Below are 16088 nucleotides of genomic sequence, written 5' to 3' on the forward strand. Positions count from 1 at the left end.
AAAAGCAGAGAAGAACAAATTCACACCCCTTGAGGCTACTGGGAAGCTTCTGGTGCTGAGGCAGCAGAGCAGGGGAGGGGAGCACCGCCCGCCAGCCTCCCCGCGGCTCCTCCCCACTCTCCCAGGCCCACTCCCAAACTTAAGCACACGCTCCCCTGTTCCAGCCAGAAGCCCTGCGTGAGCCTCTACACGTAGCCGCAGACAGCTCCTTAAAGAGGTCGGAGTTGAGCAAACAATCCCAGACGTGGGGCCGGGGAAGGCGAGCGGAGGCGACCGCACCGGCGCGGCGGGTCAGCCGGCGGCCAATAGCCGGGGTGCGGCCCGCCCTGTCGCCTCCCCCTCGGGGAGCCTATAACTTGCCCGCAGCGGCCGGGGGGCGCCCACTCCTGCGCGCCTCCGCGACGGCCTCATTCCGGCTGCCCGCCCGCCGCTCCAGCCACCCGCCGCGCCTCCGCCGCGCGCACTTGGCACCGGGGTCCCGCCCGCAGTCGTCGCCCCGGGCGGACCGGGGTCCCCGCGCTCTCGCGAGAAGTGAGCCGCCGCTGGGCGGTCGGGGCGCCGGAGCCGGCGCGGACTCTCCAGGCCGAAGATGGGGTGCTGCGGCGTGAAGCTGCAGCTGCTGCTGCTGGAGCTGCTGTTCCAGCTCTGGAGTCCCTGCCTGGGCGCAGACTCGGAGAAGCCTCCCAGCATCCGCACAGGTGAGCCCTCCCGCGGGTTGCCCGTGTCCCAGGGGGTTCGGCCGCGCGGGCAGTTCATTCATCCACTGGCCCTTCGCGCGGGGCTTGCCAGGTGAGCCGGCGGGGCGCCCGTGCCTCCCCAGGACCGCAGAGATGTGTAGGTGGGCGCCTGTCCTTCGCCCGGACCACCGAGGTGAGGAACTGTCCTGCCTCCTCAGCACCGCTGAGTCCTCCCCAGAACTGCGCTCGGGCGGCGCTGGTCCCCGGGGAAGTGTGGGAGCCCCCGCGCTCGTCGGTTCTGGGAGTTCGCCGTAACCTGGAGCGCACGAAGTTTTTCTTCAGCACAAGCTGCGGTTTCCTTTTCGTCTTGCAGGTCACTGGGCGCCGACACCTTTCGGGCAGCTCTCCTTTCTCCTCCTTTCCTGGAATTGGCATGATTTATGCGTGTTGGAAGAGGCAGTAGTCCCTCTGTGACCTAAACACGGGGCTCAGTGTACTTTCTGATTGATGGTGACACATTCCTTCCAGCGCCCCAGGAAGCAGCCGGTAACACCTACCTTTTGCCAAAAACAACGCTCAAAACCTTGGTTGTTTTCAGTGAAGGGGCCTGGCTACCCAGTAACCTCGGGGCTGCAGCTTTCCTCCTCGGGGACTTGGAGGGGAAGCTGTGGACACACATCTCCCCTCAGCCGCCCTTTTCCTAAGCCTGGTGCCGTTTCTTGTTTTCAGAAGCTGGAACTGCAGGGACGAATCCAGTCAAGTTCCTGTAAAACAAAACTTTTTACATTTACCAAGGTTAAAGTTTCACCACTTGTTTGCCTAAACATACTTCGGTGCCATTTGCTGCACAGGAGATATCCTTGGAGTTTTCCGCTTTTGTGCTCTGACTCTATGCTCAGCTCTCTGAAATTAGATCTCGTACTTAAATGTCCTTGTGCTGTACTGTTTTTTTTTTTTTTTTTCTTTTTTCCTTTTCCTTTTTTTTTTTTTTTAGTTAGGATCATTGTGTTCTTTCTCTCTCTCTCTTTTTGGTAAGTAAATAGGGCGTTTTTCTGCTTGAACTTTAAGCACAAGGACAAATTTCTATTTTGGATTTACAGTCGGAAGATGACATTTGGTGCAGAACCCAGCTAGTTCCTCTAAGCAGTAGTTTTGTCTTCATCTTCAAGTGTTTCAGAAGGCTTCAGTGGGCTAAACTGCCCATCTTTCTACATTCCTGCCAAACAGTACTTGCTTTGTTAGCGTGTGAAACTTCACCCTGTAGATGATGCTTTTCTTTCTCCTAGATATATGTGTTGGTTTCACAATGGATTTCTGAATCCTGTGTGGTTCTTTTAAATTTGAACCGAGTTTTTCCATAACTTTAAATTTTCATTGAGTATAACACCTAGAAAATAGACAAGTAAATGCCTTCAGCAAACTTGGAAATGGAGACATTAAAAAAAAAAATCGCCAGAAAAATGACTTTCTTTGTTGAAGCATCCAAGGAAACCTTACTGGGAAATAAAATAACCTCGAAGGACTTTGCTACTTTTAGAGGAATCTCTTTAGCCTTTGTATATTTTATTTCAGTGCATTACCACCTCCCCTTTTCATTTAAGAGAAGGCATCGCTTTGTAGCTTCTTTTAGGTTTACAGTCAAAATCATCTTGCTTTCCCACTCTGGCTTTTAAGTTTCACGGATCTGAATACTAAAGTTTTAATGGATTGTAACATAACGGAAAGGGAATTTTAGATATGAATGTTTTCCTCAGAAGCTGACCACATAAAACCCACTGCTGAAATCCGATGTCTCATCTTGGGGATTTCAGTTAGCGCCTAAACGCAAGAAGATACTAATTTGTAGTACATGGAGGCAACACTAGCCAGTTGGATTATGAACTTTTGTGTAGGTAAATGTGATGAGCTGATAAATACAGATGATACACTGCTCAGTAACACGGCCAGTCGTGGACCATGTTCCATTTTCTCCCTGAAATATTGCAACTGAAAATTGCTAAATTGGAGATTTTATTTATCTATCTATCAAGTGAATTTTTTTTTTTAAGATTTTATTTATTTATTTGGCAGACAGAGATATAAGCAGGCAGAGAGGCAGGCAGAGAGAGGAAGGGAAGCAGGCTCCCTGCTGAGCCGATGCGGAGCTGGATGCGGGGCTCAATGTGGGGCTCGATGTGGAGCTCGATTTCAGGACCCTGGGATCATGACCTGAGCAAAAGCAGAGACTTTAACCCACTGAGCCACCCAGGCGCCCCTATCAATTGAGCTTTAGAACTCTAACTTGTTTTGCTTAACAGGTGGTCTTTAAGAAAAGTACTTAACATTTCTGTCCACCTGTATTTGTCACCATGTCCCACTTAGCCATGAAGAAATACATTAAACCACGCTTTCTTGGCCCAATTGACATTTTGAGCCAGAAAATTATTTATTGGAGGGGGGCTGTCTGGTGCACTGTGCCATGTTTAGCAACATCCTTGGCCCCAGCCCAGTAGCACTCCTCCAGATGTGAGAATGGAAAATGCCTCAAAATGGAAAATGTCCAAATGTCTCCTGAAGGGCAGAATTGCCCAGGTTGAAGCCCCTGGATTAGAAAAATGTGTATCTGAGGCAATGTGGTATTGTAGTGTTACTGGAATAATACTAGCAACTCCTTTTTGAAAGCAAATGTTTACAGTGATTTTCCAATTTTCCACTGTAGTAGGGAATGTGCTGTTTGAATCACATTAATCAAGTTTTGGAATATGTTTTTTCCTAGCTTTCTTTGATGCTGTGTATTGACTGGAGTTGAGAATACTACTTTTTGTAACACCTACCGAGGGTTTCGCTGTGTTATGTGTTCATTCCTATTTGGTTGCCACTTTGTTTTTAGCATGGAAATAATCTAAATAAGATTTTGGTTAAAACAATTATTTTTCTCCCAGAATTATTTATAGGAAATTTCCCGTAAAATTTTACCCTGTGGGAGCTTTTGAGGCAAAATCCTCCTAATGAGTGTCCACGCAGCAGATTAAAACCCTGATATATCTTTCCTTTACTTTTCTGCCTTCTGGATGAGAGGGAGAGAAGTGTGGATGTATATCTGCCCCGTACTTACAACTGGGTCTCCAGGCTTGGATCAAAATTTTTGTGTGTTTTCTAAGGTACCTTGAGTATTCCATGTTCTAAATTGGGCAGAAACCAAGTTTGGGGCAAAATGGAGGAAATGGTTTCAGATGTTTCTGTCAAGACCAGTATTTTTCAACCATGTTCATTTATGAACTCTTTAATTTACTCTGGCACATTCAGGAAGGAAAGAAAGGTTTGTCCCATCTGCTGAGGCAAACTGACAATTTTTGGGGTTGAGAGGGAAAGGCCAAGGTCCTGGAGAAACCTCTGGAAGGGAGAGAAAGAGGCTTGTCCTCTGTGTATTTTCTGTGTCCTGGACTCCAGCCGCACAGAACGATTCATCATGCTTAAGCAGACTCTGCCTTTTATTTCATAACATAAGAAGGGACCTATGAAATATCTATGGAGTATGTAAGGATAGAAAGTAAAAATTAAATTGAGATATGCTTTTCTACCCATCATGTTGACTAAAGCATTAAAATAAACTCTGATCATAACAAATGTTGTAAGTATGGGAACCTGTTAACTGTTGATAGAAGTAAATCATTTTGGACAGCAGTCTAGAGGAATTGATAACCCACATACCCCACAATTCTAGATACATACATGCACAATACTCTCAAATTTCTGTGTCTGTTTGAATTGTATTCATTGTTAAATCCAGGTCTCAGGAAATTGTTCCCCTTACTATTTTTTTTAAGATTCGTTTATTTATTTGAAGGGGGGAGAGGAGAAGGGAGAGGAGAGAGAAAGAGTCTCAGCAGACCCCCTGCTGAGCCTTGAGCCCAAGGACAGAGAGGCTCACTCTCAGGACCCTGAGATCCCCACCTGAGCTGAAACCAAGAGTCTTGCACTCAACTGACTGAGCCACTCAGGCACCCCACCCCTTACTATCTTTTGTTTGGCTCACTTTCTAACTTTTTACTGCCGTTGGCTTATATAGATCACACCTGCTTTGTGTGATGGATTTTTATGTTTAATAAATTGTAGATTCTTTGAAATGAGGGACGAAGTTACTCATTTTGGGGCTCCTCATAGTCTCTTCCGTGTTCTAACACAAAGATTCTCAATGTGTGTTTGTTGAGTGTCTGACCCACTTGTAGAATTTTGAAAAGTGGCATTTCAGTGAGACTGCTGGATGCTTATTTTCCTAGGATTTTAACTGAATTCCCCTAACATCCTTTCTCTACCCAGGGACCCATACACTACCATGATCCAGCAATTTATCAATGAAATATCTGGCAAGGACTGGCCTGAAGTTTGGAAAATTTCTCCACATGTCCTTTTTTTCTGCTCTACCTACCTTCCTCAAGATAAAGTTACACCTTCAGAAGTACTCTCAGATGATTGGATACCATGATTTTAATTTCTTTTTAAAATTTTATGGGTGGGGAAATAGACATTTGGAATGGTAATATAACATGCAGAAGATCACAGAGCTGGAAAGCAACATGGCTGGAGCTTGTGTCCTTTCTCCAGGCTGTGTTCTATGTCTTCCCTGACCTCCTTATTCTGCTGGGCTTTTGGAACCTATGGGAAATAAATAGAGACTAGACATCAGAGACGTAAAGAAGCAAAAGGAATGCTTTGCTAAAATAAAAGCATGTATTTGTAGGTTTGTGTAAATGGAGGGGAAAGGGATTGGCACGGCTGAAGGAAAACTGGGCCCTGGCCCAGGGTGGCACATGGTGGCCCATGGGCCAAATATGGCAGGCCACAGCTGTCTGCTTTTGTACGGCTGTTGAGTTAGCAATAATTTTTACATTTTTAAATGGTTGAAAAATATCAAGTGAAAAGTAGTATATTGTGATATGTAAAGGTTCTGTGAAATTCAGTAGTCAGGGCCCATAAAATTTTACTGGCAGACAGCTCTATTTATTTATTTACATATTGTTTGTGGCTGCTTTGGTGCTCTGAGGCAGAGCCTTATAGTGGCCATAAAGACTGTATGACTTGTAGAGTATAGATTATTTACTATCTGGCCCTGTACAGAAAAACTCTGTGGATCCTTGCTTAGGAGGTGACATCCCCAATTCAGCTGTGGCTCGGGCAGAGCTGCTGCTCTCTTGGAAGGAGCTGGATTCTGGACAGTAACAGCTGATTCCAGGCATTTGAATGGTCTGTTTTTCATTTTAGACTTTCCAGTGATTTCTATGGTGTTTTTAATTCAAAGATAGAGCTTCTCTGTTACGTCTTTTTAAACATGGCCCTTGATACTAAATAGACATGTTGCTGTGGTGAAAAGAGTGTACTCACGATCAAAAAGGAAGAAGACACTGATGACCGATTGGAAAGGAGATGCATGTTTCTTCTTCATAGCTTGTGGGTGTTCTACAATTTGGTCTAGAAACTTGGTTATGAATTTGTGGCTCCATTCCTGGGAAGAAATGATTAGCACATTTATCAGTGAGTGCTTTTATTTTTCTTCAACAATTGCTGTGAATTAGGCTAAACTGAGAAATTGGTGGGTTTTAAAGTGACAGATATTTTATTTCTCTTTTACATTTTACTCGTTTGCTTTTGCAGTACTGTGCTTGCCTCACTAAATTAAACTTAAATAACAGAACTAATTTTTACAGCTATCAAAATTATAGTTAGCCAAGAAACAGTCAGCCTGAGGGGTAGAATTATAGATAGTCTGTTATGATTTGTTGTCATTGTACTGCTGACTACCTTAAGGCTTATGTGTTGCAACCTGTGTTTGAAATGCTGTTAGGATGGTCTAGCAGTACAGAATTTACTACTCTCGTATCAGTTATGTCATAAGAATGCCCCTTCAAGGGATGCCTGGGTGGCTCAGTCTGTTAAGTGTCTGCCCTCAGCTCAGGTCATGATCCCAGGGTGCTGGGATCAAGCCCCACATGGGGCTCCCTGCTCAGTGAGGAGCCTGCTTCTCCTTTTCCTACTCCCTCTGCTGCTCTTCCTGCTTGTGCTTTCTTTGATTTCTCTCTCAAATAAATAAATAAATAAAATCTTTAAAAAAAAGAAAAAAGAATGCCCCTTCAAAAACTATTGTTTATGATGAGAAAATAACTTTCAGTACCTCCCACTCAAGATAACTTTATTTTAAAAAATATAATTCAAAGAGTGGAGGTATGTTATTTTTATACACAGATGAAAGATTTCTATTACATATTTTCTTTCCTTTGTTGAAAGAGGGAAATCGACTTCTGTTAATAATTTTACTTAATTTTTAAATGTAAATCTCTTAATAAAAAAAACTAATTCAGGATAGTGGATTTATATACTTAGTTGTTGAGTTGACTCAAGTATTTTTCAGGCCTTAAATTGTATTAGTAGCATACTGTAGCAGTTTTGGGAAAATAGCAATCATTTTTTATTTTTGCTGAAATGTGCATGTATCTTCTCCCATCTTAAATTTCTATCTTTTTTTAAAAAGATTTTAATTATTCACTTGAGAGAGTGAGCATAGGAGCAGGGACAGAGGGAAAAGGGGAGAGAGAGGGAGAAGGGGAAGCGGGTTTCCCTGCTGAGCAGGGAGCCTGATGAGGGCTGGATCCCAGGATCCTGGAATCATGAACTGAGACAAAGGCAGCTGCTTAATCAATTGAGCCACTCAGGTGCCCCTTAAATTTATATCTTAAAGAAGATGTGATTAAGTGAGAAGAAGTTTAATTTGTTAGTAAAGAAATATACTTTGTTGACTATTTCTCTTCTATAAGAAATTTGTTTTTGTTTTTAGAGATTTTATTTATTTATTTGATAGAGAAAGACATAGTGAGAGAGGGAGCACAAGCAGGAGGAGTGAGAGAGGGAGAAGTAGGCTTCCTGCCCAGCCCAGAGCCCAATGCAGGGCTTAATCCCAGGACTCTGAGATCATGACTTGAGCCGATGGCAGCCGCTTAATGGCTAGGCCACCCAGGCACCCCAAGAAATTTGGTTTAAAGTTTAGTTTGCATAACTTTAGAATTAAATTTTGTCTGTCAAGAGAAAAGCTTTAAACAGTGAGTAGTAGACAGTCTTGTCTTTGCTTTCATTTAAGATCAACACTGAAGTATTTTCTTTTTCTGTTCTTTTTGAATTTTATTCTTCCTCCAAGGGAGTATCATCCAGTTTCTGTGCATGTTTCTGAGTGATGGGAGCACTCCTGTCATTATTAAGATGGAATAGCAGGGTCTACTACATCTGAGTATCTTCTCCCTTTAGGCTGAAGGCTCATATTTCTGGAGAATTATTACTTTTATAATCAAAGTTTTCACTATCAAGGGAAAAAAACCCACCACATTTTAATTTTAATACAATTCAAGGAACATGCAAAAATGTATAATAAGTATACAAATATAATATACAGCTTTTAATACTAATAAAAGTTGTGGTGAACATACAGTTAAAGTGAAGGGCTAAATGAGGAAAAGTGTTTCTAACAAATATGTTTAAATTTCTAAAATGGCTCAGTTTCTGAATCTCATTTGTTAGATTGTTATTTTGATTTTAATAATTGCCTTCATTATTTTTGGTGATAAGACATCCCAGTGTGTATTATGTTTACTGGTCATCTATTCATTTCCATTAAGATTCCATTCTCAAACTTGTAGAAGGAATTCTCTTTATTTTCTAGTTACTGTTTATCTGTTTTAAAGGGCCTTCCAAAGAGAAAGAGAGACGGTTTTCCTCTGATTTAAATGCTAACGTGGTCCTGCTTATTCATACTGTGGTCCTCACAAGGTAAACGTTCTTAGGGCATGAAGGAACTTTCAAGCACATGCAATTTTTATCTCTTTCACCACCATCTGCATTCAGTCCCAGACACTCAAGTACAGGAAGTTGAATATGCGTCAGGACATATTCAGCCCACACAGCAGCAAGCAGAACTCCTGGCAGTTTCAGATTCTTGATTCTGGGCATTGTTCAGGAGAAACTCCAGAAGCTATACTCCTTAATTCCAGTGGCCACAAAGTCTTGGCACAGAGACATTGCCCCATTAGCAATGTTCTGTCATTGATTGGTGACTGGTTTGAAGCCACAACTTTCATGGGGCCGTAGGGTGCTAATTACCTATAGGGATTACACAGGGCTAAGAAGGAAGCCAGTTACTTTTAGATATTTTAAATTCATTCTCCTACCAGTTCTTTAAACTTTCAGTCCTTTTCTTCCTGATTGTCTGGATGATAAACACCAGCAGCTATTTCAACGTCTCAAAAGAAAATTATCAGCAAATATAGAATTTAAATCATTTCTTTAGAAATGAACAAACAAAAAAACCAAAAAGAAGCTGGCAAACATTTTGCAGGCAGACTAAAATGACCTTCCTAATTCAGTCATCTAGGGAAGTCTCACAGAGCTGTTATGCAGTGAGCAAACTGATTCTTTGATGGGATTTTCCAGTCATGCCCAAGCCAGCTCTGAGGCCCCTTGTGTTCAGAAGTCCCCCCTCTCCTTCTCTAGCCATGCTAGGTCTTTCCTGGCCTCCAGCTGGCACCACTGTGACCAGACTGCTCTGCTTGTCCAGACCCTCTGAAATTCCTGTCGGCCACATCTAGAGAAGGACAATTCTCCTTTTCTTCTTAGTTTAGTTTAAACAGGGTTGGAATTTTTAAAATAGTGACTTTACTAGGTAACCAAGGCAAAACAAAATAAAACTCCAAACTGGAAAACCACCAAAGCAAAGAAATGAACAGACTTACAAAGTAGAGACTCAGAGTTCTTACTCTACTCTGACTTGAGTATAGTTAGAAACCTGCATACTTGGCATATTTTGGGGACTTCCTAGGTTCTGTGTGGTTGCTCAGCTTTTCTTTTCTTTCTCCACACTTCGATCCCACTTCTAATTCTTCTTATCGTGTTCTTTTACATACACAGCTCTTTCTTCTCCAGGGTTGGAGTCTATAAAATCAAGGACTTTAGAAGTCCATAAGTGTTAATATGTTGTGAAATAGTATGAAATATATTTTGATCTCTGCCTCTGTTTCTTGTTAAATATTTGGTCTTTCACCCTTGTTCCTGACTTAAAGTTCCTAAAACCCTTATAATTTTTGAGTGATAGGAGTATCTGTCATAGAACTACTAAATTCCTTAGAATTCCTGGGTGAAAAAAGCATCTTTTGTTCTAATGAGGTGACTCTTTTTGGGCTCTTGAATGGGGGCTGGTCACCAGAAAGATCAAGCCATGATTAGAAGATTGAAGCTTTCTGGGGTGCCTGGGTAGCTCAGTCAGTTAAGACTCTTGATTTTGACGTGGATTGTGATCTCAAGGTTATGAGATAGAGCCCCATGTGGGGCTCTGCGCTTGGTGGGAGTCTGCTTGAGATTCTCTCCCTCTGACCCTTCCCTTATACTCCCTCTCTAAAATAGATAAATCTTTAAAAAAAAAAAAAAAAAGAAGAAGAAGAAGAAGAAGCAGAAGCAGCAGCAGCAGCAGCTTGAAGTTTTCTTTTCAGGCCTAAACCTCATTTTCTGAAGAGGGAGCGGGGTTAGGAAACAAGTTAATAATTGATTTTTCCTACATGGTGAAGCCTCTACAAAAAGAACTGAATTATGGGGTTTGGAGAGCTTCTAAGTTGATGATTGCCTCTATGTGCGAGGAAGGTGGTGTACCGCAAATTGATGGGGACACTGGGATCCTTTCAGATCTCATCCTATTTACCTCTTCATATGGCTGTTCATTTGCATCTTCTAAAATATCCTTTGTGATAAATCTGCAATAGTAAACTGTTTTCCTGGGTTCCATGGGCTGCTTTAGCAACCTATCAAACTGGAGGAGGAGGTCTTCGGAACTTCTAATTTGTAGTCAAATCAGACAGAAGTTGTGGGTAACCTGGGGGCCTACTACTTGTGACTGGCATCTGAAGTGTGAGCAGTCTTTTGGGACTGAGCTCTTAACCTGTAAGGTTTGTGCTAATTCTGGTTGAGTTGAATTGAATTACCGGACACTTAGCTGCTGTGGGAAAATTGGCAGTGTGGGAAAAAAAATCTATACATCTGGTATCAAAAGTATTATGTATGAGTGGTAGAGGAGAGACATGACTGTGTATTCTGTAGACATAGGTAGACTAGATATCTTTATACTTTCATGGGACATATCAGCACTACCTTAGCCATTAGGCAATCTATTTTCTTCTGTGAGTGAAACGTTTTATGCATTTTTTGCTTATAACTCTGTTGGTATTGCTTTAATTCATTTTGTAGAGCAATTTACATTTTATGAGTCTACATACTTTAATAAACGTATGTTTATTTAATTAACTAAACTTCAACATTTCTCCCAGAATATATTTTTCCTCGAGGTAACTATCATATTGTAACTTCCTAGATACAAATGTATGCTAAGAACAATTCACATTGTGTAATACTCTGAATATGACAATTAATATTTCGGAATTTAATTCAAGTATTTACTTAGTGACTAGCCTGTGTTCTGTGTTGCCTTATGCGAAAGAAAAATAGAAAAACAAAACAAGGCAAACAAAAAACACACTAGGCTCAGTTCCTGCTCCGCACTGAAATTCTAAGATTCTTGTGGGAGAAATACTGCGTGTGTAAAACAGAACAAACCAAAGAAGCACTTAAAGTGAATCAGCCTGGCTTATGGGGAAGAGCACTGACATCTGGGCATCAGGAAACCTTGCTCTAAGATCTAACCCTTCCATCCACCAACGTTGAGCCAATTACCTTGCTTTCCAGACTTCCTTTGTAATTTATGATCTTTATAGCTCTGTTATTTGATGGCTCTTGAATTCTAAGTGTCAGGATGTGGAGTAGAGACAAAGCCTGCAGGAATCAGAAAACAGGCCTGAAGGAAACTTACTATTAATACATTCGTTATGCCAAAGGAAGCATAGATACAAAGTTTTGTATTTTATTTTTTTTAAGGTTTTTTTTTTTTCCCCCAATTTATTTGACAGAGAGAGTGATCACAAGTAGGCAGAGAGGCAGGCAGAGAGAGAGAGAGAGGAGGAAGCAGGCTCCTTGTTTAGCAGAGATCCTGATGCGGGGCTCGATCCCAGGACCCTGAGATCATGACCTGAGCGGAAGGCAGAGGCTTAACCCACTGAGCCACCCAGGTGCCCCTGTTTTGTATTTTAAAAGTCTAGTTATTCACTCAGGAGTTGGACTTGGACAAAACTTGAGATTGCTTTTTTTCGTAATTAACTTTTGATTTAGAGTTAAGAAAGTAAATCTAAGAATAACTGGAATTAAATTTACATTTAAAAATATTCCAAAGTGCTTTAATGTGAGACAAGAAAATAATCTGGTGTTTATATGAAGCTATTTTCTGTCTTCTGAAAGGAATCATATACTCTTCAGTACATTTGAATACTGTAAGCTGTTTAAAAAAAAAACTTGATATTTTTCTGCTTCAGTTTTGACTGTTTAAGCCCTACTGATTAGCAGAAATGATACTGGAACTCTTTAAAATTAGAAAAAAGTGTGGTTATTTATTTATTTATTTATTTAATATGCAATGTATTATTTGCTTCAGAGGTACAGGTCTGTGAATTATCAGTCTTACACAATTCACAGCACTCACCATAGCACATATGTCCACATGAAATGTGTGGTTTAAAAATTGGGGGACCTCTTCCAAATTGTTCCTGAAACAGTTATCAAATCACCTATCTAATTTTTAGATTCACTAAAATGTCTTCACTAAAATGTGATTGCATTCAGTAAACTAGAAACATGGTAAATAAAAAGAAAATCAGTTTATTGGAGAAAAGTAGTTGTGTATCTGTCTCTGTGTATGTGTCTCTAGCCATGGAGATTACTGTTAAGCCTTAAGAATGGAGTAGAAAGTTGGAATGCTTTTTGATCTGGAATTTTCTTTGATATGCTGCTCGATCATTGGCACAGTAACATTTATTCAACATGTTTTTCTACCTCTAGAATGGAACATATCTTGCAAGTGGTATTGTCTTAGATACAGTCTTTGGAGGAGATAGTGGTGTGTGCTTTTTCTCTTTTCTTGGCTTTTCCCCCTACTATTTGCAGAGGGATTTTATGTAAATTGAAGGAAGCAGTTCAAATAAAACAATTGGAGGAGGAAGAGGGTGGCTTAATTTTGAAAATATATACAGTTGTTGCTTTTTCAAGTAAGATTACCAAAAATCACAGAACCATTTAGCCTGGATGTTGTGTTTGGAGGTTAACTGTGATTTTTTGAATAAGCAAGTAAGCATTAGCAGATGTTTTTCCCATGGGTTAGGCAAGTTAAAGAAAGATCTGTTTTAAAACTGATAGACTAACCTTTATATTATTATTTAATATAAAGTGGTTGGTATTTTTGTATCCCACAAATATAAGCATTGGTTTTTTCATACGGTATAAAATCCTAAACAGCCAAGTCACTGAATGGCTCTATTGCAGCAGTACCAGCAGCCCCATCATGGGCTATGGTTTATGGACGAGTGGATAGGTAAGATTTTTCAGGTTGAGGTGAAAGATAAAGTAAGCAACATACTTTAAACCAAACATGCAAACTCTAAGAAATGACTACGGTATAGTTACATCTTCTTTTCTGTAACTGTATTTAAATACTTTGTAGTTGCAAGATACGAATTTTTCTTAAATGTCAGAGTAGCCCACACTTGGATTACTTTCAAGCATGTTTGAATTGTAGAAAATCCTTTTGAGAATGAATCCTACTCAGGGTGAAGAAGTGGTGGAAGGTAGAAGGTAAGTGGAGAAAAGGAGGTGAAATTACTTGTAAGCACGTTAGAAAATTATAAAATAATGTTATTTGAATGTGTTCAGACAAGTAATTTAAAAACGCTGCTGTAGAAGCATTAGAAGCCACTGCCCCAAATGCTAGCAAAAGGGAATATTGCTTATGATAAATTGGGTATGCACCAAACAGAAATATGGTTTGCATGTTTTCATATGGAATGAATTTGTTTATCTGGATTATGCTAGTTGCTGGTATAGCATTTCATATTAACCATAATAGCATGCCCTGACCCCTAGCCTGCTGTCCTGTGTTCATGGACCCTAGTGGGACCCACACCAGGGACCGTGCAATATGCATTCCCTTTTCATTTGGTTGTCTTGGGGATCAGCAGAAGTTCAGAAACATAGATACTGTGACTCTGTGAAGCCAACCGTGGCCGTGTTCATGGTGGAAGAGGATGTCTCATATCTCTTGGTATGCGTGATGAACCGAAGTACAAGTCTGTTGTGCTTTGAATTATCTGGAAAACTGTCTTGGTCCCACTTCTATCTTGAATATGATACTAATACTTTGAGAGAAATGCTACTTTGTTCTTCAAGGATTAAGTGGTACAGAAGAGAATGTTTGCTTTCTAGATATAGCCAAAGAGGGTTTACTATACAGGAAGAGGATTGGACACCTCTTATTGTGAATTAAAGGTATGTATGGGCTTGCCTGGCTCACTGGCATACATGATTTATTTTAAGGCCAGAGGCTAATATACTGCTTGCCTGATGATTATGAAAGATCACTGTGGGAGACAGCATAGGGTAATGGTTAAGGGGATAGGGTTTTGGAATCAGGCAGCTTGAATTTAAATCTCTTTTCTATACTCATTTGCTGATTATCCTTGGAACAAGTTACTTAAGATCTCTGAATCATAGTTTCTTTATAATGATAATTGTTGCCTAGGGTTGATTTGAGGCATAAATGTGGTAATGCCAGTAAAGCCTAACACAGTGTCTGGGAACAGAAAGTGCCCAGTAAGTTCTACTAACTAATGTTATTATTTTAAACAGAATTCTGTTTGACATTATTCTAAAGTGGAATCTAGACTTCCTGTATAGAATTAATTCTTGTATTCTGATTGGTAATAGGCTGTCAATAAATTCTAGAAAATAAGTTTCAACAAGATGTCTAGACAGGTTTTTCCAGGAGAATCTAAAGGAGATAAATAAAAAATTTAGTGGTTCAGTCTCTTTGGTGATATTCTTTATTTCCTCAAATTCAAATCTTTGAAGTCCCTTTTCCTCATTCCTCAGATTTATCCTTGATATTCAGTTGTGTTGAATTCCACTCATTTTCTCTTTTTTTGTTTCATCTATAATGGAAAGCATATCTCTATATAACATATAATTAAATATCTCAAACAGATGAGTCTTTTTTTTTTTTAACATAATCTTAATACCATTATCACACTCAATAGTAACTCCTTCATGTCCTCTAATGCTTATTCAAGTTCACTTTTCCAGCTGTTCTCAAAATTACCTTTTTACAGTGGGTTTGTCTGATTAGTATTCATTAATTTCTCCTAAACTCCCTAAGCTATCATCACCTTAGTCCAGGCTGCAGATCTTGGGTAGCTTGAGGGTTAAACCCATCCTGTTTATTGTTTTCCAGAAAATTTAAACTAAGTCCTATATTTTTAAAATCAGGGAATTTTACTTAAAAGTCTGGAATTTTCTTCTTTTGGAAGGGGAGGTAGGGAAGAAAGACCTGGAAGCCTGGATTTGCCTTCCCATGGCAACAACAGCTGACTGATGCTGGGGAGTTCTCTCCTTGAGATGCTGCTTATGCACCTGTGTTCATCACAACTCCCACCTGGCCTCTTCACTAATGTGTGTTTGCAACTCCTGATCTGGGCACACATCACAGGATGAGATAGATATAATTGCTTCTTAAATTATTATTCTTATCTCATCTTTCCACACTAATCTTTCTGGAGTCTGGTTGCTCTTAATCAGGAGTGATTTTGTTCCCAGCCTTGGGTTTATTTGGTAATGTCTGGAGATATTTTTAACTGTCATGAGTGGTGGGTACCACTGGCATTCTGTGGGCAGAGGCTAGGGATGCTGCTCACACATCCTGTGGTGCACAGCACAGCCCCCACAAGAAAGACTTACCAGGCTCCTCATGTTTCTGATTTCTAATTTCACTGCCCTATTCAGAAGCTTCCAGTGCCTTCCCTATTTTCAAATGTATTTATTATTTCTCAGTTTTCACTCTGTATTCATACCAGACTCCTCATTATCCAGGGAAGATATCAAGCTTTTTCACCTTTCTTAAGTCATATCTGTTTTTCCAGTTCCCTCCCACTGTCATAATCCCACTTGTCCCTTTTAAGACCTCCATCTTGACCATTCATTAAGATGGCTTTGATGTCACCTTATTGCATTATTCTTCAAAAATCATCTTATTAGAGATGGGAACTTTTTAAAAGAATATTTTATTTATTTATTTGACAGAGAGAGAGATCACAAGTAGGCAGAGAGAGAGAAGGGAAGCAGACACCCTGCTGAGCAGAGAGCCTGATGCGGGGCTGGATCCCAGGACCCTGAGATCATGACCTGAGTCAAAGGCAGAGGCTTAGCCCACTGAGCCACCCAGGCGCCCCAGAGCTGGGAACTTTCTAAAAGAAGACG

General features: G+C 40.6%; 1 protein-coding gene across 2 annotated transcripts in view; it reads left to right on the forward strand.

The window, feature by feature from the left end:
- The first annotated feature begins 321 nt into the window (after positions 1–321).
- Positions 322–16088, forward strand: part of PLOD2 (procollagen-lysine,2-oxoglutarate 5-dioxygenase 2) — a 96227-nt gene continuing 80460 nt past the window's right edge. The window contains exon 1 of one of the 2 annotated variants that reach the window (XM_059163838.1): positions 322–698. In XM_059163838.1, the coding sequence (XP_059019821.1) occupies positions 590–698 (109 nt within the window). In that variant the 5' untranslated portion in view covers positions 322–589. The remainder of the gene's footprint in view (positions 699–16088) is intronic. The other variant, XM_059163837.1, reaches the window with a different exon arrangement.

Source organism: Mustela lutreola, chromosome 2 (assembly GCF_030435805.1).
Source record: "Mustela lutreola isolate mMusLut2 chromosome 2, mMusLut2.pri, whole genome shotgun sequence".
Classification (NCBI taxonomy): Eukaryota; Metazoa; Chordata; class Mammalia; order Carnivora; family Mustelidae; genus Mustela; species Mustela lutreola.